The sequence below is a fragment of the Sparus aurata genome, chromosome 18, assembly GCF_900880675.1.
Source record: "Sparus aurata chromosome 18, fSpaAur1.1, whole genome shotgun sequence".
Lineage (NCBI taxonomy): Eukaryota > Metazoa > Chordata > Actinopteri > Spariformes > Sparidae > Sparus > Sparus aurata.
Window position 1 is genome coordinate 22,199,955 of NC_044204.1, and position 14,686 is coordinate 22,214,640.

The window sequence follows — 14,686 nt, forward strand, 5'->3', positions numbered from 1 at the left end:
TGATACGACTAGCATCACATGTTGGTCAGTTTGCACTTGAATGCATAATTGATGCCAGCTGTGAAGTTGCATGACATGGTTTTCTGACACTGACCAGTCATGCGTTGATAAATCATCATGTAAAAACTTTGTTATGTCCCATCAAAGCCATCCTTTTTTTCCCTAAACAAGTTCCACCAATACTAAAGCATGCTGGACCAAAAAGCTAATCAGTATAATCTAGGAGAGATTCAAATTGGCATTAATTAGAATATATGAGAGTTCAGTTAGAGAAGGTGAGAATCAATTTAAAACATCAATTACACATTTTCTGTTCACACTCACAGTTAATAAGGACTACATAATTTAACTTTCAGTTAACACACAACACTGTACCTGGATCTACCAGTGTCTTCTGAAAGGTCTCCTTGAGCTTCTTGCTCTTAATGTTCCTGCCCTGCGTAAGATTTCTGTACATCTCATAGCCGATGATCATAACTCCGCCATTCTCTTGCCACTGCTGGAGGGCGTATGCTCGCTCCTGAGGCCTCTTTACTGTGGCAAGCTCAGTTACCTGGTAAACACAAGACAGATAGCAATTAATAAAAAGAAGCCATAAGTTGGGAGGTTGACACATGCACAAGAAAACTAAATAAAACAGCATTACCACTGACAAATAGGAACAACCATCAAGGTTACAAAAGCATCCCCGTACCTCTAAACTCTCCTCATCCTTCATTCCCACCTGCCACTTCTCAAACTCATTCAGCCAATTAAGGACAGTGTTCAGGGGACAAACCACCAGGGCTGTGCTGAAGTCGAGCTTGTCACAGAGCAACAAAGTGTGAAGGAATGTCACCACCTACAGAGCAAAAGCAGAACTACAGTTAAACATAGTATGATAAACACACGCACACACAGGTCTACTCACTCATCTGGGTTTAAGAGGCTCCAAGTGGCACTTTATGAAATTCTCACAGTTCTTTCATGCACGATTGCAGGTTTGTGGCACCTAAAAATGTTGCATGAAGCTTCAGTTGCCAGTTTGTAAATGATCGGCAGTAAATTTAGCATTAGCAGGGAACAATAAGGTTGTCAAAATACCAGAATTACAGTTTGATATAAACGGGAGAGAAAAAAACAATACTTGATACCCGTTTTGATACCATGGGAAAAGAAGCAAAAAAAAACAAAAAAGCCACACAAAATAGGATGTATCTGTTGTATTTTTTAACATAAACAAATCTCACGCAGCGCTGCTACTCACTCAACACATACCATAACATTTGTGATAGCATTAATATCTGTGTAGCCTTGCGTTAAAAATCTGACTGTCGATCTATTTTTCATAGCTTTCCTACTTTAAATATTATAAATCCTACTACTACATGTGTAATTTAGAGACGTCATATCATTTTAAGGGCACAGTATATAAAATATATTTTATATTATTTATTATTTCGTTTTTTGACAACTTACACTTTAAGTATTTCTAATTTAGTGCTATAAAGAAAAATGTTTTTAATTTCTGTATCTTAACAAGTTAGTAGCTGTAATGAATCTATGATTAAATAACACATTCCATGTAAATATGGCAGATAAGTACCAAATTGTCTGAGGGGGATGGATACATATGAACAGTTTAAGATTCATTTTCTCTTGTTGCAGAGCTTAAGTGAGATTTTTATGTTGCTCTCCCCTCAGTACCTGCAGAGTTTTTCCCAGCCCCATACAGTGGGCGAGGATACAACCAGAGCCAGCAGACTTCTCGATCTTCTTCACAGATTCACAGCAGCAGTCCCACATGAACTGCACTCCTGAAACCAAACATTATCATAGAGTGGTCGGCATTAGTTCACAACATCTCAGTGCTCTCACACACATGATCTAGCTCTTCAGCTACAGTCATTTACTTTGTCCTTACCATCCACCTGGTGAGGTTTAAGCTTTGTGACAAGATTCCTGTGCACCTGCACCAACGGCTCCTTGGTCTCCTCATCCTCATCCAGCACCAGCTTGGTGGTGATGGGACAGGTCACCTGGGGAGACTCTTCCACCTCTATCACCTGAAAGAAAAAAATATATTTATATATAAATCAGTGTCTTTTTGTGTGATACACACTATCAAACAACCATAATTCAGCAAGTGTAATATAACTGGTCACCTTAAATCTATCTATAGAAGTGTATGATTACACTGTATGATTTAATCTCTTCTAATGAGCACAATAGCAGGCTTCATATTGAACAGAATTATTATGCAAAGAACAAATGCCAGTGCTCAACTCCGATAAGCAAATCTACAGTGTTATACATGCAGAGAAGCCAATAGTATGATAGGAATTTTACACGCACACAAAAAGTAGATTAAATTTCCATTATTTTTTACATGCATGCTTTCCAAATTTATTTGTTGTGAAGAAGCTAATGGTAAAATTTTTGTTGAATAAAACCCATGTTCAAACATTGGACAATTGTTTAGCCTGACTCAATCTTAGGACTGGCTGCCAGCTAAATATCTGACTTCTTATCCTTCTTGCCAGATACATTTATATATTTAGGTCACAAATTTTCGGGATTTAAAAGGTGAAGAAGACGCTTTTAATTTAACAAAATCAATCCAAATACGTCACACATTTGAACTTTTTACTTGAAAACACAAAAAAATTGTCATTTTACAAACTTATAGAGAACTGTAATGCACGTACTGAACCAAAGCCTAGGACAATGGATTCTAATCAAATATCTGCCAGTTTCAAGTAAAAATCAGAGTAAAGCATCGTGCAGGACTCATTTCAGTCTATCAACCTCACTGTTTTCATATCTCATCCATATGTGTCCATTATTTGGTTTAGCTTATACATGATACAACCCTGCTCAGCCAGTCACTACCTCTTCTAATTTTACAATTTTGCCTGGCGTGTAGTATTATCAGGACACTCCCCAAGACTACTGTTGAGAATGTAACAGCCCGAGGCTTCAAACACTATTTTTTTTTACCTCACGAAGTTTCTTCCTGAGTTCCTCTCTCTCCGCTATACGTTTCCTCCTCTCCTCCTCTTCTTTCAGTGCGTCTCTCGTCTCTGTCCGCAGTTTGTCGTCCTTCAGAATTTTGCGAAGCTTTTTGCGTCCTTTGCGATCTTCCTCATCACCCTCCTCTCCGCTCTGTGGAAATGAACATTAAGTTCAGCCCTCTGATCTTCAGCCCTTAGGTAAAAAAAATTCACTTCCTATGATCAGCAGCCAAGCAATCCTATGATTAATTTGTGCCCTCAATAATCCCCACAACCACACTCCAGGGGAAAGTTCAAATAACATTTTATGTGCCATGCCTGACTTGACTAGTAAGCGTTACATGGGTCCATCTCCTCCACCTGGCAAATCCTGCCATGAGAAAAAAAAAACATTTCAAGACTACTACCAAGTGCTCTGAATTTTAAAAACCTTCTCATTGCTGGAAGAGGACTCCTGAACTTTGATCCTGCGTCGTTTCTTCTTCTGATTGTAACTTCTCTGTTTCTCCTCATCCTTCTTCTTCGAAGATCTACAGACACCAAACAAGCCCTCACATAAGCAAGAGCAGCAAGAGACTAATGCAAATCCAGTGGCAGTGATACATTAATGCCATTGATTGGCTGGAGTTCTTTCTTTTCACCTGGTCTTTCGACGCTTCCCCTCATTCTCTGACTCACTAAGCTCCTCACTTATCCCCGACTCGGCGCTGGACTCTGATTTCTCAAAGTCGGAATCTTCAGAGTCATCGCTGTCCACTGTGAAGAAGACAAATAAAGAAACAAAGGTCTCTTTTCTCTCAAAGTTCAGAATATTTAAAGTGAATCTCTCACCAAAAAGCAACCAAGGCTTTATTTGTGATTAAATATGAGTCAAACCTTTGTGTAAAAGCATAATTATGATGAAAGAGGCACTTTTAAGATTTACCATAGTTTCGTTTTCGGGCAAGCTCATTTTCAATGGAGTGCAGGGGCACCTTTATGCTAGCATCAAAATCGCAATTTTTAAAACACTAAGAAGGCTCGACACAACATGAAACTTTGCTTGTAGTATCACCAGGGTCTCTACAACACGAGCATTGAGAACATTGTTTGTGTACACAGTGTTAACTAAAAAGAAGGTTTTTGGACAACTCACGTTAGCAGTAGCATCTCCGGCACGCCGCCGTCATGGCAGACAAAAAGTGTCGATCCCCGAGTGCGACCTAACAGGCAGGAGAGTAATGGTGGACCGCTCCTCAAGCCTTCCTGTTAGGTCGCACTCTGGGATCGACACTTTTTGTCTGCCGTGACATCGGCGCTCCGGAGATACTACTGCTAACGTGAGTTGTTCAAAAACCTTCTTTTTAGCGATTTTGATGCTAGCGTAAAAGTGCCCCCGAAAATTAGCTTGCCCGAAAAAGAAAGTATGGTAAATCTCTTTTGTGCCTCTTTTGTCGTAATTATGCTTTTACACTAAGATTTGACTAGTATACATTCACAAATAAAGCCTCAGTTGCTTTATGGCGAGAGTTTAACTTTAAGTCCATATTGTTTCACTTCACACACAGGGCAAATAAAAGATTCAGAATTAACCTTTCTTCTGTGACTTCTTCTTGCCCCCCTTCTTCTTTTCAGCTTTCTCCTCTCCTGATTCGCCCTCACTCAGCGAGAGTTTATGACGAAGCAATTTGTGGCCTCTGCCACGCTTCTTAACTTCGACATCAGAACTTGAGTCTTCTGAATCCTCGTCTTCAAAGAGAAAACCAAATATTAGGAGACAATACAAAATAAAGAGGCTTATTGGGGAAAAAAACATAAATCTGGGTATATTTAGCAAATGTATCCTACCTTGCTCTTCTTCATCTTCATCTTCATCTTCATCCTCATCCTCGCTTTTAACTTTCTTGGAGGAATTTTTAGCTTTATCTGCTCCTTCATTATCAGAGGAGCTCTCTGCTCCTGAAGAATAATTTGATTTTATTTGGGCAAGAAGCATTTTCTTTGCAATCCTTTAGGAAAAGGGAAAAAAGAAAAACACAGAGGGGTCACATCAATCACATAATAAAAATGTGTTCTACAAATGTATTGAAAATGATGGGGGGAAATAAAGAAATCAGTGAAAACCTGTTTAATATAATATTTCTTGCTAGAATCATGTTGCTTATAACAAAACTTTGATATTAATTTCGGCTCCTTTTACCATTTATCATCTCTACATCGCAATTTACACTGAAATATTAAAGGATCACGATATGAATTTGTCCTTGCAGCTTGAGAATAGGTAACAGGTGGAAACAAAGGCAGCCTATAGAAACACCATGATACTATGGCATTGCTATGGGAGCTACTGGGCAAAATTCACTGGGATAAACTAGAGAATACTGCCCTGAGAACAGTTTCCGAAGCATTAAAAAAAATATACAATACAAAATTGATCAAATAAAATTCTTCAGCAAGGGTAGCCTCATTGAGCTTTGTACTAGAACCCAACTGACATATCAAACAGCTGTGCCTAATCGACACATCAAATGCTTTTAGCTTTGACTAAAACACAGTCAAAATTTAACCACTGTATTCATTGTTGACCCTGAATGATGCAGATGTTTTTCTTGATCAATTATCTTTAATTAAGAGTATCTTCGCAATTTGTTATGTTCTATGTACCTGTTTTCAGGATCATCGTCGTCATCATCTTCACAAACACGAGAGACTTTCTCTTTATCATCCACTTCGTCTCCTAAACAACAAAATAGTGCACATGTTAATGAAAGAGCATTTCAAGCCATTAAAAGTACATTTTTGCCAGGAGTTACTGTTTACACGGCAGCTTTTGTACAGCCAAAACAAATCATATAACACGTTTACAACAGCTTTTAAGGTGCTGGTAAGATTGTGTTACTTGGACAGAGCCAGGCTAGCTTTATGCTAAGTTAAGGTAGTCTGCTGCTGGCTCTAGTTACATATCCATAATAAAGTATTTCTGATTCTGATATGAACTGTAGATAAACATGAGAGTGGTATCAGTCCTCTTATCAGCCTGTGACAAGAAGGTGAATGAGGACAGCTCATACATTGTGGAACTTGTCCTATAACTCATGGAAAAGCCAGGTTGGCTCAGTTGCGTAATAATTAGACAATTGCCCAGCTGCTCACCACCAAACAATCCTCCTTCTAGATCAGATTACCTGAGGATTGATGGAAAGGTCCACCTCCTTCCATCACGTTATCCTCCACAATGGGTTTGATCTTTTGTGCATCACTGTCCTCCCCAGAGTCAGCCTGCTGCTCCTCCTCATCCTCGCTGGAGGACGACTGCAGTTTTGAGGCTGATTTGGAGCTCCTTCCCTTGCGCTTCTTTTCATAAGACCTTTTCCGGTCTGCTGCCTTCTTCTCAGGTGAGCCGTCTTCTTTAGCTCCATCTTGTTTCTTCACGCGGCTGGACCTCCTCTTAGCTGTGCCCCCTTTCCTCTTTGTCTCCTTCTCCTGGTCAGAATCCGAGTTAGAGGAATCTGAGCCTTTCCGTTTCTTCTTCTTAGACGTCTTTTTACTTTTGTTCTCCAAGTCTGAATCGGAGCTTTCAGACTTCCTTTTGCGCTTGGACGCACTGTCTGTGGATGTGTTGTTTAGTTTAAATAAACGTTTTTTAGCACTTGTGCTTTCCGGTTCCTCGTCTGTGCTGTGGCCAGCTGCAGCTTTCTCCAGCAGTGCGCTAGGAACTTCATCGGAGTCAGAGTCCACGGTCTTTTTCACTGAAGCCCTGCTCTGCTTCTCATCCTCTTTCTTGGTGTTACTCAATTTCTTTGAGGATTTAGCCTTGTCCTTACTATTGTCCTCAGACTCAGACTCAGAGGAATCCTCCTTGCTCTTATTCTCAGCCTGCTTCCTCAAGGGAGTGGTCTTCACTCTACTAGATCGACGGCTAGGTGGTGGACTATTTGTTCCATCTACTGTATCAGAAGCAACGTCCTTCTGTTCTTCTCCTTGATCTTCTGGTTCTTCTTTAGGCTTTTTCTGTGTCCCTTCATCTTTTTCTTTGTTTTTGGACCGAGAGGACCTTGACCCACACGTTGTCACGACTGGCACAGGAGTCAGTTTCACTATCAGGTTCTTCACCTTCGGTTGGGGGCGTTTAGCGTCTGTTGTGTTACCATTTGACTTTTTATTTTCAGTGTCTTTTTCAGCGTCTGTGACCGAATCATTCTCAGTCTGTGACAGCATGGTGGAATCTGCAAGACTCTCCACCATCTGAAAAAGCTCTTCCGGGACTGAGGGAGGCACAGACATAATGTCATGATCTAGGGACATTTCACCGGCTGAGACCAGCCCATCCTCACAGACGTCAGTTTTAATGTCTTTTTTGGTGTCATCAGTTTCTGTTTGGTCATCTTTCATTTCAGTGTCACCTGACACTTGATCATTGTCCACAGCCTGCTCAGCATGCTGCTCAACATGCTGCTCCTCTGCCTGTTCCTCGTCCTGCGGCTCATCCTCCTCCTCTGCTCCGTCAGCCTCATCAACTACATCCTCCACATTATCCACGTGTTCGTTCTCTACAGGCGCCAAAACATCAGTGCTCTTTCTCACAATATGTTGCCTCTCGTTACCATTCTGCATCTCCATGTTTTTAAATTCTGGGCCGAGAGCCTCTTCCAGAGCACTGTGGGCTTTTTTCAAATCGGCAAGCACGGCCTTGAAGGCTTTCAAATGGCGATACCTGATAGACTTATCTCCCTGCTCCTCTGCTGCCTGCTGGATGAACTGGACGAACGTATTGTTCAGACCGGTTGTAGTTTCAACAAGCTTTTTTGTTTTCTTTATGAGTTCTTTGGGTACCTGCAGTTTTTTGTAGGAGAATGTCATGGTCCCTGAGCCTTCATTGTGTTCTTTTCCATTGACAATTGCTTTGTGCTCTTTGACTGCTTTGTTCTTGTGTCTCTTGCTCTCTCGTCCCTCTGTTTTATCCTTATTTTGTTGAATTAGTTGTTTTTGAATGACACTGTGGCATTTGGAGACCAGATCCTGGAGGGGCTCTGACCTGCAGACATAGCAGTGCCACTTCGAGTTCTCATCAGTAATGGCAGACAGCTCCTTCCTTCCCAGGTTGCGCAGGATGCACTTCTTACAGAAGGCGTTGTTGCAGTAGTCACAGCAGATGAGCTTACCACCTTCGGCACACCACCTGAGGAGGAGAAGCTGAGCTTTAGATTTTGAAGACGCACATACAATCGAATAAGGTTTCTAAAATTACTGGCACTTGGGTAAGGATTGAGCCAAAATATACCTAAACACTAAAAAATATCTTAAATTTCAAATTGTCTTGAAAAAAAAAAGAACAGTGAAAAGTTTTCAGAAATACTCTCAATATTTCATGTAATGTTGTTTTCTACCAGACATTGACATTGTTAGCTGTATACATCATACATTTTAAACACAACCACAACAGTAACAAAATAACAAGCTGTTTCGTGAACCCAGTGTCATACAAAAACCACCGTGCTGAATCAAAGTCATGTCATGTTCTTTTGAGATGCCTTTAATGCAAAAATTCCCAAATTAATACTTACATGGTGTATGTTTTGTCTCTCTACTTTAACAAATGAACAATAATGTTTAGATGGTCTTCGTGTGCAATATCGTACCTGCACTGCTCATCCATCCCATCAGAGTCTCTGTTGATGTCATCACTCGTGTAATACTTGTAGCACGACTAGAGGAGGAAGAAGCACTGTGATCACCAATATGTCAAGAATGGAAAGAATAGAACATCTTTTTGGAACTTCACTGGTCATACCTTGCAAATAAGTACTTTGAGCGCAGGATGCTCATACACAGAGTTGCGCTGAAACTGGTTTACTTGTTTTCCACAGGCAGTGCAGCTCACCTTCTTCTGCAGGGTATCATCTGAAATAAAGAGAATATGAATCAATAATTGTCCCTTTCTGTCTTTCATATTTTTTCACTTTTGGTCAAATCTTCTCACTTTCAGTCAAACCAAAGACATTTGGAGATGAGTTATATATATATATATATATATATATATATATATATATATATATATATATATATATATATATATATATATATATATATATATATATATATATATATATATATATATATAGTTCACTTATGAACAATAACATACCAAACACATACATAGTCTCAAATAACAAAATTAAATCACCTGAACTTTTCAGTTTGAAATCCACTCTGAGCTTCATGGCGCCTTTATTTTCGTTCCCAGCTGGCCTCATCACTAAAGTGCCTAATCAGAGGAAATATTACGAGAAATCCGTACCTCATTCAGCATCAGCAATATATTGATAAAGCTCAAGTACCTCCATACTTCTTACCTTTAGATGCGCTGCCTGTGTTACTGTCTGAAGGATTGTCAGAAGTGGCACCTTCATTTTCACTGTCGGCAGAGGCGTCGGATTCATTCGGTCCAGTGTGCTTAGCTACAGTAGCGGACTTCCTGAAATGAGTTAGCACATAGCTTGCTATTTTAAGCTGAGTCATGAAAGAACTCCTAAGAACAGGAATACTACAAACAAAACAATAACAGCCACACTTAGGAAAACTGAACCTCACCTCTTGTTGCGAGAAGACGAGGGCTTCATAGTTTCTGATGAGCTACCAGGCTGAGGAGAACAAAAGATTTATTTTAAAAGCTTAACAAAATAAAAATAGCAGTCAACTATGTTCTTTTTTGGATTAGTTACGTATTTTTCAGTGCTGAAGCGTTCAGAGGCGGCACACTTACCTCTTCTGCTTTGTCTGCCATTTGGTCTAAGTTTGATTCAGAGGAGGCCAGACTCATTTTACCTGGGGAGACATTTGGAGACGAGTTTCCTGATTAGCATACTGGTAAGTGTCTGTATATTCATAGATTGTGTTTCTTTAAAAGCAGAAGACTTTCTGAAACACAAGGCTGAAGTCTTATGCTGAAGCTGAATAAGCTAGAAATTACACACATTGTTTAGGCAGCAAAACAACCAGCCCAGGAGAATCATTAAGGAAATAAACAGCAGCAGTAGATTAAATCATCTTGTTTTTTCCTTCTTCAAATTCACATACCTATTTTTTGTTTTCATTATAAATGACAAGTATATAAACAAAGCAGTGCTATATGAACAGTTGTTATAATCATTTAATAAGTTTAAAGACCGGTTCATAAGTATGTTTACACTGAATTTTATTCCTCAGGATGTGAAAGCAAGTGTTTCCTCCAGACAGTTACTGGCAATGTCAAAGGTTACAGACAATGTTTGCGTTTTTTGTATACTGGAAAAAACAAACAAATAAATAAATAAATTCACTGAATATTTAATGACTAGATCACAAAGAGCACGGTTAAAGCCTGATGTGACTGTATTATATCAAATCTGTTCGTTACCTACAATGCTTTAAGGTGCATGTATCTGGAGCACATCACTCCTGAGACAGAGGCACCGCTGTTTATTTTGCCCTTTTGCGTCATCATAATGTGCTGATTAGATCGCAAGAGCCGAGTCGAGATGTCACTCAGTGCCGCCAGCAAGCAACCAGGCCTAAAATACACCCCAAATCCCGTGTCAGTCGAATAAAAAGAGCCCACTTCGACTGACAAGCAGCGCACGCTACTGCATTTGCAGTTTCCTCTATCCGCAAGGCAGCCTTTCTTGTGTTTTGACACGACGGGAACTCCTGACTATCGGGGATGCCAAGTTAATGCCTGCTAACATTGGCAGCTTCAACCGTCGCCGTTGGTGCAGAACTACTTCCTCACATTGCCCCACGTTGCCCTGGCAACATTGCAATCTCGGCGGTGCATAAAGCTCCAGTGCATGGACATGCACCGGAGAATGCATCTGCGGGCCTTTCCTTTCTCTGACGATAACAGGGCACGAACCACATCGCGCTAACGGCACCCTGGCACTACCTAGTAGCATCCCAACTAGCAATGCCACATTCAAGAGCTTCAATACAAACCAGGTCATTGCATATTTACAAACAAGCGCATTTTTGAATCCTGATTACATGGACAAGCATCCTGGAATACGCATATGCAAACCCGCGTCTGCGTGCGTGCGAACTTAAAAATTGCCGGCTGCGCAGCTAACAGCTACAACTCAGCTAGCCTAGCTTGCTAACTAGCAGTACAGGCACTCATGGCCCGGCTCGCCGCTAGCGGAGGTAGCATAGTAATCAATGCAATATTCACTTGTCTAAACAAACCGGATAAACAGTGTTCCTACCTGCTTTTCGCCGACGTCATTTCTCGACTGACAGAGATACGTTTCGTTTGTGGTACAGGAGACCCAGATCGATCCAATGTGCAGGTTTTTTTTGATACGGAAGCAAGAATGGACACAGAATACCGAAACAACTCCGGTCAGGGGAGACAAAGCAAGGGGACCATCTTGCCGGATGGCTTTGGACGCAGTAAAATGGCGCATCTAGACTAAATCCTGCGAGCATTCCCATTGGCCGACCGCTTCAGAAGCTCACCCGCTCTGAGTGGTCCAGGCTCACCGGAGCTTATTGATTCGTTTAACCGAGGACAGAATTATTTTCTCTGGGAAGTGAAGTGCTGCTGGCTGTATTTCCATTTCATTCATTTGTTGATACAGAGAGAGGCGCGCTGTTTTGTTTCTCCATCCAAGCCCCCTTCTCTCAACTTGATGTAGCAAGATGGATGGATGCATGGACACGGGAAGAAGTGGTGCTGAGGGGGCTGCAGCACCCCCCTGAAAAATGCCTTAAAAAACATTTAATTGAATATCCACATGGTATGAAAAACTTCCTTTTGATATTGGAGCTTAATGTTACTTGATAGTTAATCTAAGTGTGTGAACTACACTGCAGTCTGAGGTCTCTGTTACCCGTCACAAACAGGCAGAGCCGTGTTACATATGCTTCTCTCCACTATGTGATGTCTATATTCATGTATAACACTTTTTATTTACAAGAAGGACAAAAAAGTTAAGAATTCATCATAGTAAACGTCATTCAAAGTAATAAAGTGTCTCCCAACACAACTACACACAAAATTGAGGAATCTTATAAGGGAGTCTGGGGAATTCCTCTGCATCTGCTTTCTGTTGTCGACCGCAGTTGGTGTGGCTACTTTGACGTATAGTACGGTATGTTGTCTTCACATATGCTTTCTTCTGTTTTCAAAGTGTTACACATTTTTGTTGATAACTATTTGATATAAGTTATCCTGGCGATTCAAATTTATACAAAGACACGTATGTAACACACTATACTACATTGTCATTTTACAGACCAATGTCTCAGTGGATAGATAGATAGATAGATAGATAGATAGATATCAACTGTGTCTTGGCTTTGCAACAAAGCTGTTTAAATCCAACCTCAGTGACTCGCCACCTCCTCTCATCGTCAGACAGGGAACTCAAACAAACCGACCATCCCAAAATGTTGAACTGAGATGCATATATATATATATATATATATATATATATATATATATATATATATATATATATATATATATATATATATATATATATATATATATATATATATATATATATATCTCTCTATCTATATCTATAATATCTCTCTCTCTCTCCTATCTCTATCTCTCTCTCCCTCTCTCTCTATCTCTCCTCTCTCTCTCTCTCCTCTCCTCTCTATCCTCTCTCTCTATCTCTCTCTATATATACCTATATATATATATATATATATATATATACATATATATATATATACATATATGTATATATGATGACTGTTAATTTTAAATTTAGCTTTGTCTGACTTTGTTTTAAAGGAACATTATGTAACCTTTTCATATTAAAAGAACAGCTTCAAAAAATTATATTATTATATTATAATGATGCTGAATCGGGACAGCAAATTAGTGACACTTGTCTTTATGAACCTGTAATAATGCCAAATAGTTAATAAATATAAACAAAAAAAACACAGTTATTTATTGAGCATTAAAATTAGGAACCACTGTCTTAACTCATTCATAAGTTGAAACACTTTGACGGAGAAAATGTAACCAAAGTAAATAAACTGGGGTGCCTCTAAATTAAATGCACCTTAGTGAATATTGTGTGACTCCTACATTATGTTATAAATATTACCTGAAGATGGGGCTCTTACTCAAATGTTGTCAACTGGTGGTGCAATAGTGCAGCATAGATCAAAAGATGTAAAATGTGGAGATGTGTATGTGTTAGAGATGTGAGCGAAAACTTCATCAGATAAAACAGTCACTTTTGCACACTGCCTGTCTTGTCAACACTCTGTATTTAAAGTGAACCTTGACTGTTGACTCTTTTATCAGTCAACCGAAATAACTTTATTAAAAATGTGTTTTCATAATATTTAGCCTCTTTATTTCTTAAACTATAGCTCTTTTTTCTGTCAGTCACAGTTTCCTTTTCCTGATGTGTGGGATATGGTTTGAAGCTTGACTCAAAATATTTCCAATGTGCCTACTCAGCGTGACAGCTTGACATGTCATAACCGTAAAGGAGCAGGTGTTACTAGTGATATGAATTACATTAATAAAGACCACATGCTGGCTCACTGTCACACTTTTTAATAGGACGGGGGTCATCAATAAAATTCCCCTTTGATCTGCTGCAAAAACTCAAAACTGTGTGAAAAAGTGCCATTAGCATCTCAGTTTCACAGCTGTCTGAATGTGACAGTTTCCCACAGCGAAATCATACTATTTGGTCATCATGTTCTTTTTATTGTCTCTAATTTTTGCCATCTTTTCTCCACTAGACCAACCTCCATAAGATGTTAAAACAAGATGATGACCGGCAGTTCTTGGTGAGAGTTTATGTAGATAAGGGTTAGGTAATTCCTTCATAGTAGATAGCTAAGCAACTAGTGGAACATTTGATAGTAGAGAGATAACCATCATCCTGAGTCCTTATATGGTGTCTTCCTTCGCTGACGTTTCTATATGTGGTCTCTGAGTGTTACCGCGATGACGATATAAAAGTACAACAGTTTAAAGTGTTTAGGGTATTCACATTTTCTGCTCAACCCTGACAGTGCTGGCTCACAGTCTCTTCCAACGACATGAATAACTTCAATATTTTATGTCTTGTGCTCACAGCAGTGATTGTGATGGTCTACACAGCACCAACCAAGCTTTACAATGAAACTCTGCTGGGGCACATTCGTGACGACGCAAAAAAACTGTTGGACAAAGGGGTAAGACGACAACAAAAACACACCTGGTCTGCTTGTTTGTTTGTATGATACAATTTACTGACCTTCATTTTTTCTCTTTGAGAATTTGCATTTCCAAGTTAAAAGGCCACCAGGACTGGACGAGACAACATGTGTGGTACGTTGGAAGGATTTTATACTCTGTGATTTTTGGATACAACTGCTTTTCACATTTGTCAGACATAGTAAATTTAATTTCCACATGTTTCATGGAAGATTACGTTTTGCAGGTTTCTCTAGACTTGTTCTGTCCCAACTCCAATTTGTTGGACTCCATCACTAACTGTGCATTTTTCTTCACAGAAGGAGTTCTTCTGTTTTGCTGAGAAGTCCCTGGAAGCACACAATACTTCGGACACATCAAACCTTACTCGTCACTTGTGTCGGTACAACAAGGTAAAGAGGAAAAAACAACATTTTAAATGTCTTACAATGTCTCAGAAAAAATGTCTGCTAACTATGAATTTGCTCTTGAAATCAACAATATGTAACTTTCTGGAGAA

At 39.6% G+C, this 14,686-nt stretch overlaps 1 protein-coding gene across 3 annotated transcripts in view; it reads right to left on the reverse strand.

The window, feature by feature from the left end:
* Nucleotides 1-11,529, reverse strand: part of atrx (ATRX chromatin remodeler) — a 31,854-nt gene extending 20,325 nt beyond the window's left edge. The window contains exons 1-18 of one of the 3 annotated variants that reach the window (XM_030396736.1): nucleotides 11,210-11,529; nucleotides 9,736-9,797; nucleotides 9,564-9,613; nucleotides 9,326-9,447; nucleotides 9,157-9,237; nucleotides 8,764-8,873; nucleotides 8,612-8,679; nucleotides 6,158-8,151; nucleotides 5,637-5,709; nucleotides 4,821-4,981; nucleotides 4,566-4,721; nucleotides 3,635-3,749; nucleotides 3,424-3,523; nucleotides 2,980-3,144; nucleotides 1,904-2,045; nucleotides 1,687-1,796; nucleotides 695-841; nucleotides 376-553 (exon numbers count right to left, since the gene is read on the reverse strand). In XM_030396736.1, the coding sequence (XP_030252596.1) occupies nucleotides 376-553; nucleotides 695-841; nucleotides 1,687-1,796; nucleotides 1,904-2,045; nucleotides 2,980-3,144; nucleotides 3,424-3,523; nucleotides 3,635-3,749; nucleotides 4,566-4,721; nucleotides 4,821-4,981; nucleotides 5,637-5,709; nucleotides 6,158-8,151; nucleotides 8,612-8,679; nucleotides 8,764-8,873; nucleotides 9,157-9,237; nucleotides 9,326-9,447; nucleotides 9,564-9,613; nucleotides 9,736-9,792 (3,829 nt within the window). In that variant the 5' untranslated portion in view covers nucleotides 9,793-9,797; nucleotides 11,210-11,529. Of the gene's footprint in view, nucleotides 1-375; nucleotides 554-694; nucleotides 842-1,686; nucleotides 1,797-1,903; nucleotides 2,046-2,979; nucleotides 3,145-3,423; nucleotides 3,524-3,634; nucleotides 3,750-4,565; nucleotides 4,722-4,820; nucleotides 4,982-5,636; nucleotides 5,710-6,157; nucleotides 8,152-8,611; nucleotides 8,680-8,763; nucleotides 8,874-9,156; nucleotides 9,238-9,325; nucleotides 9,448-9,563; nucleotides 9,614-9,735; nucleotides 9,798-10,368; nucleotides 10,563-11,209 lie in introns of those variants that run through there. The other 2 variants (XM_030396739.1, XM_030396738.1) reach the window with 2 other exon arrangements.
* Nucleotides 11,530-14,686: the final 3,157 nt, after the last annotated feature.